The 15,666-nt window shown below is 41.4% G+C and overlaps 1 protein-coding gene across 2 annotated transcripts in view; it reads left to right on the forward strand.

Annotated features, from left to right (window-relative positions):
- CFAP20DC (CFAP20 domain containing) overlaps positions 1 to 15,666 on the forward strand; it is a 247,873-nt gene that overhangs the window by 160,671 nt on the left and 71,536 nt on the right. The window contains exon 13 of one of the 2 annotated variants that reach the window (XM_080673477.1): positions 11,833 to 12,210. The exons of the other annotated variant lie outside the window; for it this stretch is intronic. Coding sequence (XP_080529603.1) covers positions 11,833 to 12,210 — 378 coding nt within the window. The remainder of the gene's footprint in view (positions 1 to 11,832; positions 12,211 to 15,666) is intronic. 2 annotated transcript variants of the gene reach the window in all.

Genomic DNA, 15,666 nt, shown 5'->3' on the forward strand with positions numbered 1-15,666 from the left:
TGGCTGTGTATCACATACTGAAGCAGATATTTGCAAGGACAAGTAATTTGTCTTATATAACAGTCCAAATTGGAACATTTGAGCCAAAAATTACCCATATTGGAATTATGTGTCCTGACTACTTATAGTGTTCAGATTAGCTAGGAAGCTTTCAGATCTTTTCTCAATCTGATTTTTGGAGGCCTAAAGGACAAAGCTACAAACATCAAATTAAAAGGACCATTTTCTTTTCACTGTTGACAGTATTACAGATGCCCTCCATTTTCTCTCCCTTTTCCCCCCTTCACCCAGTCCCTCCCCCTCCCCAGGTTTTCACCACACTATAGTCTGTGTCCATGAACTATGCATATGTGCACATATGTTCTTTGGTTAATATTGTCTCTTCTCTCCCACCCCTTTCCCTCTGAGGTGTGTCAATCTGTTCCATGCCTCCATGGACCTATTTTGTTCATCGGTTTATTTTGTTCATTATATTCCACAAATAAGTGATATCATGTGATATTTGTCTTTCTCTGTCTGGCTTATTTCACTTAGCATAATAATCTCCAGGTCCCTCCATGATATCGCAAATGGTAAGAAATCCTTCTTTTTTATAGCTGCATAGAATTCCATTTTGTAAATGTACCACAGTTTTTTTTATTTACTCATGTACTGATGGGCACCTTAGGCTGTTTCCAGATCTTAGGTTTGTAAATAATGCTGCTATGAACATAGGGGTGCATGCATTCTTTCTGATTGGTGTTTCTGGCTTCTTAGGATATATTCCCAGAAGTGAGATTGCTATGTCACAGAAATTCCATTTTTAGTTTTTTGAGGAAACTTTTTTAGTGCTTCTTCTCAGCTTTACTGGTATTGTTGCTTTAAAGATATTTTTTTTAGCACTTGGTAGTTAAGCTGTTTTGTGGAGAGTGGCTATAGCGTTTGGACAGGTTCAATCCTGAGACTATTGAGAGGGCACGATCCTCTCCTGGCAAAGCCACGTGCAAGTCCCAGCACAATTATAGCCAAAGGCTGTACTTGTAAGCTTGAACCTATGGTCCAAACCTGTGGTCCCACGTGGCTGAGTGATATAGGCTGCGGGAGGTGCAGCAAGTAAACAAAGCTTGATCAGGTGCATGTAATGGAGTAGGTTCGAAACCCACGAGAATGTTGTCAAGAGCCTGGAAACTGGCTATAAAATAAAGACTCGGGTAGTAGTCTGTGTCGCTGTCGCTAGCTCTCCATAAGAGAGGGCAGCGTTCCACCCAGACCCAACTTTCTTTGTTGTTGTTTTTTTAAATATATTTTATTGATTTTTTACAGAGAGGAAGGGAGAGGGATAGAGAGTTAGAAACATCGATGAGAGAGAAACATCAATCAGCTGTCTCTTGCACACCCCCTACTGGGGATGTGCCTGCAACCAAGGTACATGCCCTTGACTGGAATCGAACCTGGGACCCTTCAGTCTGCAGGCTGACGCTCTATCCATTGAGCCAAACCGGTTAGGGCCCAGACCCAACTTTCTTCTTTTGTCTGTCTGTTCTTAATCCTTCACCGCCCCCTCTCAGGCTCATCGAACCTGGCTGTGCTGGCGCGGCACACTGTTTCATTTATCTGTATTTCTGCATAGCCTTTAAAGACTTCTAACAGTCAATTCATGTATTGGGAAAAATATGGAAGGACCCTATTATGAATATATTGCCTGACATTTTTATTTCTGTATATTATAAATTACAGCATACATACTATCTAAACCTACCATGCAAATTGAATATTATGCTGTGTGAGTAGTTCTTTTAAGCTCTTCACATCTACATCTTTATTATTCATTGAAGCTTTTTTTCTCCTCTGGAAAAGTCACAGGCCCCTTGGTTCCTGCGACCTGGCTCTTCATTGTTATAGGCAGGTAAAGAAGGTTATAAAACTCTTGTTCATTGAAAACAACATTCTACAGCTCCTGCGAAAAGATAAACATCGCAGATAAATATTTAGCGTGGATAGGAATTTGCAGATAAAGTCTTTAAAGTGTTACTAGTTAAAAGAGCATGAAATCTAGCTTAGAGAAAAAGATGTTTTTGTCTTGAACAATTGAGGAAGTCTCATCATTTTTCCCAAATATTCACATGATGATGTTTGCCCATCCCATACAGTCCCTATAGTTTCTGCTATGATTTGTGTGTGAAGCATCATTGGCTACAGGTAAAGATGTTTACAAAAATAATTTGCTCAACCCCTTTTAATATCAAACATGCTGCAGGTTAGTTGCTTGTTAGAAAGCCACATTTACCTTTTATCCTATCTAATAAAAGAGTAATATGCAAATTAACCATCACTCCACTACGCCCACCAGCCACGTCCACCAGCCAATCAGGAGCGAATATGCAAATAAACCCAACCAAGATGGCTACGGCCACAGAGAGCAGGAGGGAGGCTTGGGTTTCCCCGGCAATGGAGGAAGCCAAGCTTTCCGCCCGCCCTTGCCGGCCTAGGCCTCCACTCAAGGCTACAAAGTTTCAATGATAGAAGATACATAAATGCAAACAGAAATGGCGGCAGCCACAGAGCTGGAAAGAGCAGGAGGCTAGGGTTGCCCCTGGCGATGGAGGAAGCCAAGCTTTCTGCACACCCTGGCCGGCCCAGGCCTCCACTTAAGGCTACAAAGTTTCAATGATAGAAGATACATAAATCCCAACAGAAATGGCTGCTGCCATGGAGCAAGCAGAAGGCTTGGCTCTGCTCCAGGCTACAAAATTTCAATTGTAGAAGATAATTAAACCCCAGATCCCAGGGCCTCCGCTTGGGTCATCAGGGGGTGTGGCCGGCCTGCAAACCACCACAGGCCCCTCGCCCAAGCCATCCCACGCCCCAAGGGAACCCCCACCCTGATCCGGGACACCCTTCAGGGCAAACCAGCTGGCCCCCACCCATGCACCAGGCCTCTATCCTATCTAATAAAAGAGTAATATACAGATTGACCATCACTCCAACACACAAGATGGTTGCCCCCATGTGGTCAAAGATCCTGCCCCCATGTGGACACAAGATGGCCACCACAAGATGGCCAGCAAGGGAGAGCTATTGGGAGGGACCAGGCCTGCAAGGGAGGGCAGTTGTGGGTGATCAGGCCAGCAGGGGAGGGCAGTTAGGGGGGACCCAGGCCTGCAGGGGAGGGCAGTTAGGGGCAAACAGGCTGGCAGGGGAGCAGTTAGGCATCAATCAGGCTGTCAGGGGAGTGGTTAGGGGGTGATCAGGCTGGCAGGCAGAAGCAGTTAGGTGCAATCAGGAAGGCAGGCAGGCGAGCAGTTGGGAGCCAGCAGTCCTGGATTGTGAGAGGGATGTCCGACTGCCCATTTAGGGGCAGTCGGACATCCCTCGAGGGGTCCCAGATTGGAGAGGGTGCAGGCTGGGCTGAGGGACACCCCCCCACCCAGTGCACGCCGGGCCTCTAGTTTGTTTATAAGCAAGTAAAATGCATTATAAGACACCACTATCAATTATCTTTGCTACCCAGAGAAAACTGTATTACTTGTATAGTTCCTATAAAATCAAGAGGTTGAAGTAGAAATACTTCTTGGGGATGATTTTTAGTAAGGACATTTAAGATACATTTGAATGGTTAATCTTGCTATTATCAAAGAAGATATTATTTTTTTTGTTCTGTTATAACTAATATCCTTAGCCATATTTATGCAAATAACTGTGTTCTTTTATTGACATTGGAAATATATACCTATATCATCTCTATTCTCTGCTAGTCCAATTAAAAGGTGCTGTCAGTTCACGCATTTAGTCAAAAATATTGGACAAAAGTGAAAACCCCTGCAGACTCGATCTCAATTACACATTCAAAGCTGCTATCAAAGTGTGTTTGGAATATTGCAGATGTATTTTTTACAGAACTTTCAAGAACATTATATGGGACATTATTCATGGTGGACTGAATTAAAACATCAATTGAAATATAAATAAATACAATCATTCACTTTTACAAAGGCTAAAACAGGGTTCCATCCTGACTCACTCAACATTAAAGTTTTGATACAAAGAGCCTGGGTCCCATCTGCTCCAAGTAGACGGCCCTCAAGAGTCATTAAAATTATCTTTTTGAAATTGTAGCTCAGCAAGAGCAATCGGTTTTGTGCATCCAGAACTTATCCAAATGCCCATCTGCATGTCCTTTTAAGAAAGTAGTTCAACAGAGGAAGTGCTGGCTCCTTGGGGAAATCATTCTCTCCTCAGCCTGCATATGCTGTGCTACAGTTAATCAGGCAAACTCCATTGATGTCCCTGGCACTGGGGCGGGATTGAATATTTAACAAGCAAATGCTTCTTAGCCCAGAAGACAAACAGTTCAAGAGATTTGGGACTTAAAAAAATATATATCAAGTTAAATCAAAAGCATTTTGTATTTGTTCTTCTGAAAAACAAATGAACAGATGATTGGAATGTGAAAATGGCTTGACAATTTCTTTACTACTCTGACAAATTATATGCAATTGCTGTACAGGTTTCAGTAGCTAAATCATAAACCAAAGGGAAAAAAGTGGTTGTTTTTCAATCAGATCATAGTAAGCTGACTTCTTTTGCATATAACAAATGTATGTTATATAAAAAAAAAATTAATCCAAAAGCATGGTTGAGCCCAAATGAGTTACATATGTGAGATCAATAAACATCATCTATACCTATATCATCTGTTTTAGTAAGGCGGCAAAAGCATCTATACTAATAAAAGGGTAATATGCTAATTAGGGCAGATGTCTTTCGGACAACCATCAGGCTGTCCTGCAAGACAAAGCCTCAGCAGCTGCCTAAGGCTCAGGCAAGCCACTGATGGTGGCTGCCTCTGCCCAGGGCTGGCCCGAGGCTCAGGCAGTCATTGTGGCCACCAGTGGCAGCAGCAGTGGTGTGTTGGGGGCAGCACCTTCCTCTGATTGGCTATGTTGCCTCCGGCAGAGGGAGGCCAGACTGTGGCTTTGGCTGGGGGCCAAGGCAGAGGCGGTTAGGGGCAATCAGACCAGCAGGGGGGCAAAGTAGGGGTGATCAGGCCGGCAGGGGAGCAAGGTAGGGGTGATCAGTCTGGCAGGGGGGGCAAGGTAAGGGTGATCAGGCTGGTAGGGGGGCAAGGTAGGGGCGATCAGGCCACCAGAGGTCCAGTTAGGGGCAATCAGGCTGGCAGGCAGGCAGAGGCAGTTAGGGGTGATCAGGCAGGCAGGCAGAGGGGTTAGGGGCAATTAAGCAGGCAGGCAAGCAGTTAGGAGCCAGCGGTCCTGGATTACGAGAGAGATGTCTGTCTGCTGGTTTAGGCCGGATTCTGGGATCGGGCCTAACCCGGCCGTCGGACATCCCCTGAGGGGTCCCAGATTGGAGAGGGTACAGCAGGCCGGGCTGAGGGACCCCCTGCCCCATGCACGAATTTCTTGCACGAGGCCTCTAGTTACTAAAGAAAGGAATAGGGTTTACCTATTTACTAGAAGCACTGCTTCTAGTAAATACTGCACTATTTTTTATTCTCCATTTATTTCCTCTCTAAAGAAGAGGCTGACCCAACTTAAATCAAAATATCAGTCTCATATATCATCTTGCCTTTCTCATTTATCTTAATTCTCCTTTCAGAATCTGGGATAAACCAGATTTAGTGGTTCTGAGGCAGCCAACATAAGCTAGCCTTTTGTATCCTGTCCAGATTCTCCAGTTATTTGTCTTTTCCATATATTTAAAACAGCATGGAAACATATTACTGTGGAAATGCAATACAACCAAGATACTGCTCACCAGGGAACACAGCTAAATCTGTCCACTTCCTGGCACATCTCCACTTCTTGGCCCATCACATTAGGCAAAATGTGAGATGAATGTCCATATACACGCTCATGAATATGTCTGTATGTAATCACTGTTCATGCCAAGCAAAAAGAAGTATTTTACAACTGAGTAAACTACTGAAAGGAAGAGAGGCTGTACTCTGACCTACCACAGATGGAAGAAATAGGCTTCCTATCAAATGGATTGATTTTTTAAGTGTTTTTTAAAGGATGTAGCAAACATCTGGTTTTTCATGCATTCCTCTAAATTCTCATTATAGTACATCTGAAGCTTTTAAAATTACATTTTCTACTTCTTCCTTATGAAATCAATACCTTTGTAGGTATCTATCTCTCTATAGGCTTTATTTCTCTTGAGGACAGTGTCCATGTTCTTCGAGCCTGTGTCTCTTACATATTACTTAGAAAATGCCTTACACAGAGCAGGAGTCTAAATAAATATTTATTGAACTAATGTTTATTGCAAAAGTTCTTAATTTCTGCCTATGTCATATACACAATGGAATCCCAGGATGACCCAAAGATTTGAGCCCAAAGAGTCATCATTATACCTTCTTCACTTATCATCCTATTTTTTAGGTCCAGTATGTTTTAAATCCACAGTATATGCTTTTAATTTTTTTAATATGATGGAAATGAATATGTAGAGGGTCTTTTGGTCACAGAAATTTCACTGCCAATTGTTTGTAATAATTATAGGAAATTGAAATTTTAAAAAGTTGGAGGAGACAGAGCACTATCTAGGAGGCAAACTGAATTTAAAAAACAAACAAACAAAAAAAAAAAACAAATCTGAGTTCCACCCATACTTTCTCAGAACTAAGACTCAGGGATGTTGATCTTCTTTGAGTAATTTGGGGCAACAGGCATTGTTTAGGTTTCTGGCACTCTCTGTGTTTGTTTTGTTTTGTTTTTTGTTTGATTTTGCCTGAAGTCAGGGTACTTCAACCCTGTGAATATCCTCAGAGTTCGAAGAGTGATTGATGGTAAAGGACAGCTCACCCAGTGACAGCAGAGAGGGTTGCCCATCGCCTGCAGGATTGTTGTAAGTGCAGAAAGAGTCTCCCCTCGTTAAATGAAAAAGCCCATGGAGTGACACTCACCCACCATCTTTTCTTTACTCTATCTGGGACTCTGGAAAATTTGTTTCTCTATCATTTATGAAGAAATACATATATGTATCAGAAGATCAAGCCAGCATAGAGAAGGAAAATGTAGGCCAGGAATGAGTACCAAGAAGAAATATTCATGCCCTAACCAGTGGTCGGCAAACTCATTAGTCAACAAAGCCAAATATCAACAGTACAACGATTGCAATTTCTTTTGAGAGCCAAATATTTTAAACTTAAACTTCTTCTAACGCCACTTCTTCAAAATAGACTCGCCCAGGCCGTGGTATTTTGTGGAAGAGCCACACTCAAGGGGCCAAAGAGCTGCATGTGGCTCGCGAGCCGCAGTTTGCCGACCACAGCCCTAACCAGTTTGGCTCAGTGGATAAAGCATTGGCCTGTGGACTCAAGGGTCCCAGGTTCGATTCCGGTCAAGGGCATGTACCTTAGTTGCAGGCACATACACAGTAGGAAATGTGCAGGAGGCAGCTGATCGATGTTTCTCTCTCATCGATGTTTCTAATTCTCTATCCCTCTCCCTTCCTCTCTGTAAAAAATCAATAAAATATATTTTAAAAGAAAAAGAAATATTCATAAAAGATATGAATATTTTCATTTCTTACTACAGAGAAGCAAGCTATTTCTTACGGGAGGTTCTAAGAGCTGAATGTACCTTTCTTAAAAGCCCTGTTGTCTGCTAATCTCACCTACTTCCTATAAGAAAGAATTATAACATGGCATGATTAGGGATCTCAAACTCCTTGTAAGCTTTCCAAAGTTACAAAGAATAACACTGCCTTCTATAGAACCCTCAAGTCAACCAACCTCCCCACTGTCACCACCACTCCTTAACAGCCACCTCATTGTTTCTGGTTATAACAATTTAATCATCTCCTAATTGGTCTCCCTTTCTACTATCTCCATAGGTCCTACAGGAGTGGGCAAACTTTTTGGCTCGAGGGCCACAATGGGTTCTTAAACTGGACCAGAGGGCCGGAACAATAGCATGGATGGAGTGTTTGTGTGAACTAATATAAATTCAAAGTAAAGGAGTGGAGTAGAGAGCAAGAGAACCCTCCGCTCTTTTGGCTCCGCGGGCCGGATAGAACAGCCGAATGGGCCGGATCCGGCCCGCGGGCCGTAGTTTGCCCATGGCTGCCATAGGACATTCTAGACATCCCACAAAAAATATTCACACAAACTCATACCCATGCCTTCTATTTTGTGCCACTGTGGCGTTCCTCTACCTCAAATCACTCTATGACTCTTGGTTGCCTTCAGGAAAAAGTCCTTGGATGACCGGGATTAAGTTGTGGTCTACCATTATATTCCCAGTGTCTGCAGTGCCTGGAGCAATATCTTAGCCCATGATGAGGAAGAAAGGAGAGGCAGAACAATGATAAATAGATACACAGATAGGTAGATCACTTCCAATTGAAAGGTTTGATAAATCCTCTCCTGTCCTGTGCCCAACCTTTAGCAGGCTCTCTTATCTTTCTTTACACATACATACTTCACTTCTACCAAAAGGGAAATGTCACCTTAGATAGTGACCTGTGTGTTGAGCGTGTATGGTAGCCAAACATTCAAGAAGAAACTGAACAATTTAATCAGTCACTCAAATATTTTGTTTACAAATGCCAAACATTGGAAATTACTGGGTGTTTGATTCTTTGTGACTGTTACTGAAGAAGATACACATTCTGAGACATCAAGTAATACCTTTAAAATGTACTCTGTTTTTACTGATATTTTTTGTTCTAAGTTTATCATTTTAACATCCATTTATTTATTATATATTTAAATAGATAATACAAATTGGAAAAAATCTACCATGGCAAGTATCAGCAATGATTACGTTAGTTTCTTCTTTAAATTTACTTTATAGCAAAAAAATTCTACCAACAAAAAGAGTACTATATTTCTTGTTTCCATTATTTACCTTATGGACATTGATTTTATATTCAATCCCTCTTTTCTAAAATTTTAAAAATTAAAATTTTTGCTTTTCTAGGGGTAATCCTAGAACTATATATTTGTAAAATCCTAGCTTTCACTTTCAGTTTTCCCAATAATTATATTAATGAGGTTTATATCTTGTAGAGGGAAAACACTTTTTGTAATTGAAATTTTCATGTAAGAAAACTGTTTCACCAAACATGTTCTATTATCTGCTGCTTTTGAACAATAAAACTGTCCTACAATAATATAAGGCAAAAATACTTCAGTAGGCTCACTTGTTTTTAGAGTAGCATTTTCCTGCTTAAATATGCCAATTGCCATAAGTACTGGTTCTTTCTCTTCCCATGGTATTAGTTTGTCAGGAAATCAAATATAAAATTCTTAGATATTTTAGATAACTTCCTATGAATCCTCTATTCTTTAGACATTCTTTGGAATGAATTAATATATTTGAGTGACTATTTTTTAAATGTTCTCTTGTTACTCAGTGATTTAAAAAAAAAAAATGTGCCTTACTCAGATCAGAGGTAGACATTGCAGGGCATCTTAGCAAATGATTTGTATCTTTTTACATTGCTGTTTTTAGTTACTCTTTTTTTTTCCCAGAAAGTCCTAATTTTTATTTTTTTTCAATTACATTTGACATACAATATTATGTTAGTTTCAGGTGTATGACCCAGTGATTAGACATTTCTATAACTTATAAAGTGATCACTCTGATAAATCTAGTACCAATCTGACACCATACATAGTAATTACAATACTATTGATTATATTCCTATGCCGTACTTTACATCCCCATGACTATTTTACAACTATCAATTTGTACTTCTTAATCTCTCCCCTTTTTTCACCCATTGCTCCAACCCCTCTCCCATCTGGCAATCATCAAAATGTTCACTGTGTCTATGAGTTTGTTTCCATTTTGTTTTGTTTGTTTTTGTGTTGCTTTTTAGATTCCACATGTAAGTGAAATCATATGGTATTTGTCTTTCTCTGCCTGACTTAATTCCCTTAGCATAATATCTTCTAGGTCCATCCATGTTGTTGCAGGTGGCAAGATTTCATTCTTCCTTGTGGCTGAGTAATATTCCATTGTATGTATGCACCACTTCTTCCTTTTGCATTCATCTATTGATGGACACTTACATTGCTTTCACATCTTGGCTGTTGTAAATAGTGTTGCAATGAACATATGGATGCATGTGTCTTCTTGAATTAGTGTTTTGGGTTTATTCAAATAAATACCCAGAAGTGGAGTTGCTGGGTCCTTCTTTGTCTCTTGTTATAGCCTTTGTTTTAAAGTCTATTTTGTCTGGTATAAGTATTGCTACCCCAGCTTTCTTCCCCCCCACCATTTCCCATTTTTATGAAATATCTTTTTCCATTCCTTTTAATTCCAGTTTATGTGTGTCTTTTGATCTGAAGTGAGTCTCTTATAAGCAGCATATGCAAGGATCTTGTTTTGTTATTCATTCAACCACCCTATGTCTTTTGACTGGATCATTTAATCAATTTACATCTAAAATAACTGTTGATATATAGTTATTGACATTCTATCCATCTTTTTTCTTCTCAAAGAGGAATCTTTGATATTTCCTGCAATAGTGGTTTGGTGGTGATGAACTCCTTTAGCATTTTCTTGTCTGGGAACTCATATTTTTTATTGCAGAATAAAATAAAATATCTACACTAATAAAAGAGAAACATGCAGATTAACCATCTCTCCACTAGCCACACCCACCAGCCAATCAGGAGCAAGTATGCAAATTAACCCAACCAAGATGGCAGCTGGCCACGGAGCGAGCAGGAGGCTTGGGTTGCCCCTCTCGATGGAGGAAGCCAAGCTTTCCACCCACTCTGGCCAGCCCTGGGCTCCGCTCAAGGCTACAAAGTTTCAATTATAGAAGATAAATAAATCCCAACAAAAATGGCTGCGGCCACAGAGCGAGCAGGAGGCTTGGGTTTCCTCGGCGATGGAGGAAGCCAAACTTCCTGGCCTGCCCTGGCTGGCCCTGGGCTCCACTCAAGGCTACAAAGTTTCAATTATAGAAGATAAATAAATCCCAGATCCCAGGGCCTCCGCTTGGGTTGCTGGGGGGCGTGGCTGGCCTGCAAACCACCACAGGCCCCTCGCCCAGGCCACCCCATGCCCCAAGGGAACCCCCCACCCTGATCTGGGACACCCTTCAGGGAAAACCAGCCAGCCCCCACCTGTGCACCAGGGCTCTATCCTATATAATAAAAGAGTAATATGCAAATTGACCATCACTCCAACACACAAGATGGTTGCCCAATGTGGTCAAAGATCCTGCCCCCATGTGGACACAAGATGGCCACCACAAGATGGCCAGCAGGGGAGGGCAGCTGGGAGGGACCAGGCCTGCAAGGGAGGGCAGTTGGGGGCGATCAAGCCAGCAGGGGAGGGCAGTTAGGGGTGACCAGTCCGGCAGAGGAGGGAAGTTGGGGGTGACTGGGCCTGCAGGGAAGGGCAATGGTGGTGGTGGGGGGGGGACCCAGGCCTGCAGGGGAGGGCAGTGTGGAGGACCAGACCTGCAGGGGAGGGCAGTTAGGGGTGACCAGGCCTGCAGGGGAGGGCAGTTAGGGGCAATCAGGCTGGCAGGGGAGCAGTTAGGCATCAATCAGGCTGTCAGGGGAGTGGTTAGGGGGTGATCAGGCTGGCAGGCAGAAGCGGTTAGGGGCAATCAGGAAGGCAGGCAGGTGAGCAGGTGGGAGCCAGCAGTCCTGGATTGTGAGAGGGATCCCAGATTGGCGAGGGTGCAGGCTGGGCTGAGGGACACACACCCCTGTGAACGAATTTCGTGTACCAGGCCTCTAGTATCTATATATTTTGGTTTATTCATAGAATATATTAACTTATTAAGAAATTGTACTCAGTAACTTATTCACCACATGTTTCAGCTCACAATGATTTTCACTTTGTTCCCTCTGTATAGGGTAACTACAGTGTCCAGGATTCTCCTAGTCCAACAACTAGTCCTTCAGGGTTAACTCAGTTTACATTAGAGAGCATGCTGGGGAAGGCTGCAAGGTGGACAAGTAAAGAATATCTAAAAAGTGCCTACACAGAAGCAGAAGCCACAGAAAGCCAGAATTTCTTGGTGCAGCAGATAGATAGAAACAACTTTCAACCGAGTTTGGTGCCTATGCCATGCCTTTCTCCCCCTGGAAGAAGCAGTGAACCCTCTCAGAATGCGCCAGATCCCATTATCAAAGCAAAGGACCCACCAGCCCATCAAGTGCCAGCTTCAGTAAACAAAGTCTCCCTGAAGGAAATCTCAGAGGAGAAGCTGAGACCGATTCCTGGAGTAGCAGTAAGTGGTTCCACCCTGGTTTACATATGCGGGTGCCCATCCTGCTGTGTTCTGTTCCGTTCCACTTTGCACACATTCTCAGCAGTATCTATTTTTCATCATTTGGGTGATCAGTAATGTAGTTGCTTTCCTATTCAGATGTGTTTTAGCTCAGTAACAGCAGCTGTTAAAGAGTATTGCACATCCCAATGATAATAGAATGCCTCATGTTTTTAATGAGAAAGATAATTATCATAATAGTTATTTTTTTATTTCCCAGTTACTTCTCATTATTTTAGTCATCACTGCTTGCAAATTATAAATGAAGATCTTATTTTTGAGCCAAAGGCTTGCCAGTAAAGTTGACAGATTTTCAATAACAGTCTACATTAGGAGCCATAAAAACATCATTATTCTATTCACTTTGCAGCAGTTCCCCAAATAATAAATGGTATGAGTGAAGGTTAACAGTAAAGCAATGTCATTGAATAAATCCCTAGGCTAGTTTGGTGGCTATCTTCATGTCCATCAGATTGATTTTTTTCTTCCTGTGTTGTCCTTTTCTTCCTTCAGTTCCCCCATAGCTGCACTTAGAAACCAGATACTATGCAGGACAGATGACACTTATATTCCATTTTCTAAACATTAAAGAGTGTTTTTATTTGTCATGTCCTAAGTATTCCAAATGTGTTAAAATGTAAAGCTTTAGTTCAATTATATTCTTTTTTTTTTTTATAAATTTTATTGATTTTTTACAGAGAGGAAGGGAGAGGGATAGAGAGTTAGAAACATCGATGAGAGAGAAACATCGATCAGCTGCCTCCTGCACATTGCCTACTGGGGATGTGCCTGCAACCAAGGTACGTGCCCTTGGCCGGAATCAAACCTGGGACCCTTGAGTCCGAAGGCCGACGCTCTATCCACTGAGCCAAACCGGTTAGGGCTAGTTCAATTATATTCTAAGCAATTTAGAGTAGATTAATTATTACCTAGCACAGGTAAGACACATATACATCATCAGCTATAAAATAGAAATAGCTGATATTTCTTAAACATTTACCACATGGGAGTCATTGTACCAAGCCTTTTCCATGAGCATCCCATTTAATCCTCGAGATGACCCTGAGAGGGAGAGACTGTTATCATCCCCTTTTTTCAGATGAGGAAGCTGCAGTTTGGAATAGTTACACAGTTTTTTCAAGGACAACAGTTGATTTGAGAGTCACAACTTGAAGCTAAATTTTCTGTGTCTAGGCTGTGGCCACCATCCTATTCTGCATAAACATGTGCTAAGTCATAAAAGCAATGGTCTCTCTTTAAGAAACATCCAAAAATAAAACAAATGAACTTTCCCCTTTTTATTTCTCATGCTTGTGTGCATGTTTGTATGTGTGCATGTAAAAAAATAGCAAATCACTTAACCCAATAAAAATGGATTTGTTTTATGGTGATTTCGGATGAAAGTAGTCAATAATATTTTTGCATGTTTTATTTTTGAAATTATTTCTAAAACATATGTTCTTGTTCTCTCTGTCATTTTTCCTTTGGCTGTGCTAATGATTGGAGTGCAGCCAATAAACTAACCTTAGAGATTTATTCTACAATGCTGGGCTGCCAAAAACAGAACCAGAGCAAGTCTTGGAGAAGCATTCTACTCCATTTTCTCCCTAATTTCTTTGCCTCCACCTTCCATTAGGTAGAATCTGTCATCCTATATATCCAAAAGGTTGCTTATTTCCATTTTTTAAATCTTCCTGTAGAGATAAAATCAGAGCATCACAATCAGCTTGGGGACTTTGGCACAAATGGACTTTAAGTACCTGGACACTCAGCAAGTCCACTGCCTGAAAAATAGTGCTTTCTGATAATACCAGGGAATAAGGGAAGGAGCAAAGGGGCTGAAGTTTGGAGAGAGAGCAGGAACTTGCCCTCCCATTCTCTTCGTTTAAGAAGCTTTTAGGATAAGACAGTTTCCAGAAGTCATTTGCATTATTTCAGGAGAGCCTTCTTACAGCCACGCACTGCAGACTTCACAGCACAAGCCTGACCCGTGTCTGCTCTGCTCAGGAGCCCTCTGAGGTGGTACTAGTCCGTTTTACAGCCACAAACCCTGACAGCAGTGGCTTCAGAGAATGAGAGGGAGAGGAGCTTTGTCTCTGCTGAGGGGATAGAGGCATAAAGGCATTGCTTCCCATTTGTGCAGAGAGCTTTGACCTCAGTGTCAACATTCAGACTAATAAAATTTGATCTCTAACAACCCACAAAATCACTACAATCTATGGTTCAATTTGTGAATGTGATCATTTCAGTTTAATAGGATATAGAATTATTGAAGGCCTAGGCGGTCTGCCCCATTTCGGAGTGAGTTTACAATGAAAGTGGAGTGCTCTTCCAGAGACACCATTTAAAAGGAAATTCGAGGTCATAGTGAAGGGGTTCTAATGAGCGACATTCTCTCCACTTGATGTTTGCAGGTAAGAATCTGTGGAAACAAGTGTCCTCTAAAGAGTGTCATGTGTGTACTAGCTCCACAGAGGGATTTTCCCCAGATCCCAGAAACCCATAGGTTTTTATGGACTGCTTTACTAAGATTTAATTCTCACAATGTAGAATTTAGTCTTTTCTTAGTATATTCACACAGTTGTGCCACCATCACCACTATCTAATTTTAAATCATGTCATCACTCCAAAAGAAACTTCATGCTTATTAACAGTCCCCCTAAACTCCTGGAAACTGCCAGTCCACTTTTTGTATCTATGAATTTGCCTATTCTGAACATTTCATGTAAGTGGAAGCATGGCCTTTGTGTCTGACTTCTTTCACTTAGCTTAAGTTTTTCAAGTTCATCAATGTGGTGGCAGGTTTTCCTTTTTATGCCTGAATAATAATTCATTATATGAATATGCCATATTAGCTTATTCATTTATTAGTTGGTAGACATTGGTTGTTTCCACTTTGGAACTATATTATGAATTATGCTGCTATGAACATTCATGTGCAAGTTCTTGTATAGGCATATGGTTTAGTACTCTTGGTATATACCTAAGGGTAAAATTGCTGGTCCTTAAGGCACTTTACATTTAACTTTTGAGAAACTGCCAAACTGTTTTCCAAAATGTTTGCACCTTGTTATATTCCCATTGACAATGGAGGGGGGAGGGGTCCAATTTCTCCATATCCTGGACAACACTTCTTACTGTCTGTCTTTTTATTTAAGCCTTCCTGTGGTGTGGTATCATTGTGGTTGGGGCTTGCATTTCCCTGATGGCTAAAGATGTTGAGCATCTTTCATGTGCCTATTAGCCATTTATATATCTCCTTTGGAGAAATGCCTATTCAGATCCTTTGCCTATTTTTAAACTGGATTATTGTCTTTTTATTGTTCACTTGTAAGAGTTTGTATACAAGTTCCTTGTCAGTTATATGATAAACAAATATTTTACATTCTGTAAGTTGTCTTTTCATTTCTTGATGGT

This window comes from Plecotus auritus (genome assembly GCF_963455305.1).
Source record: "Plecotus auritus genome assembly, chromosome: 6".
In the NCBI taxonomy this organism is placed as follows: domain Eukaryota; kingdom Metazoa; phylum Chordata; class Mammalia; order Chiroptera; family Vespertilionidae; genus Plecotus; species Plecotus auritus.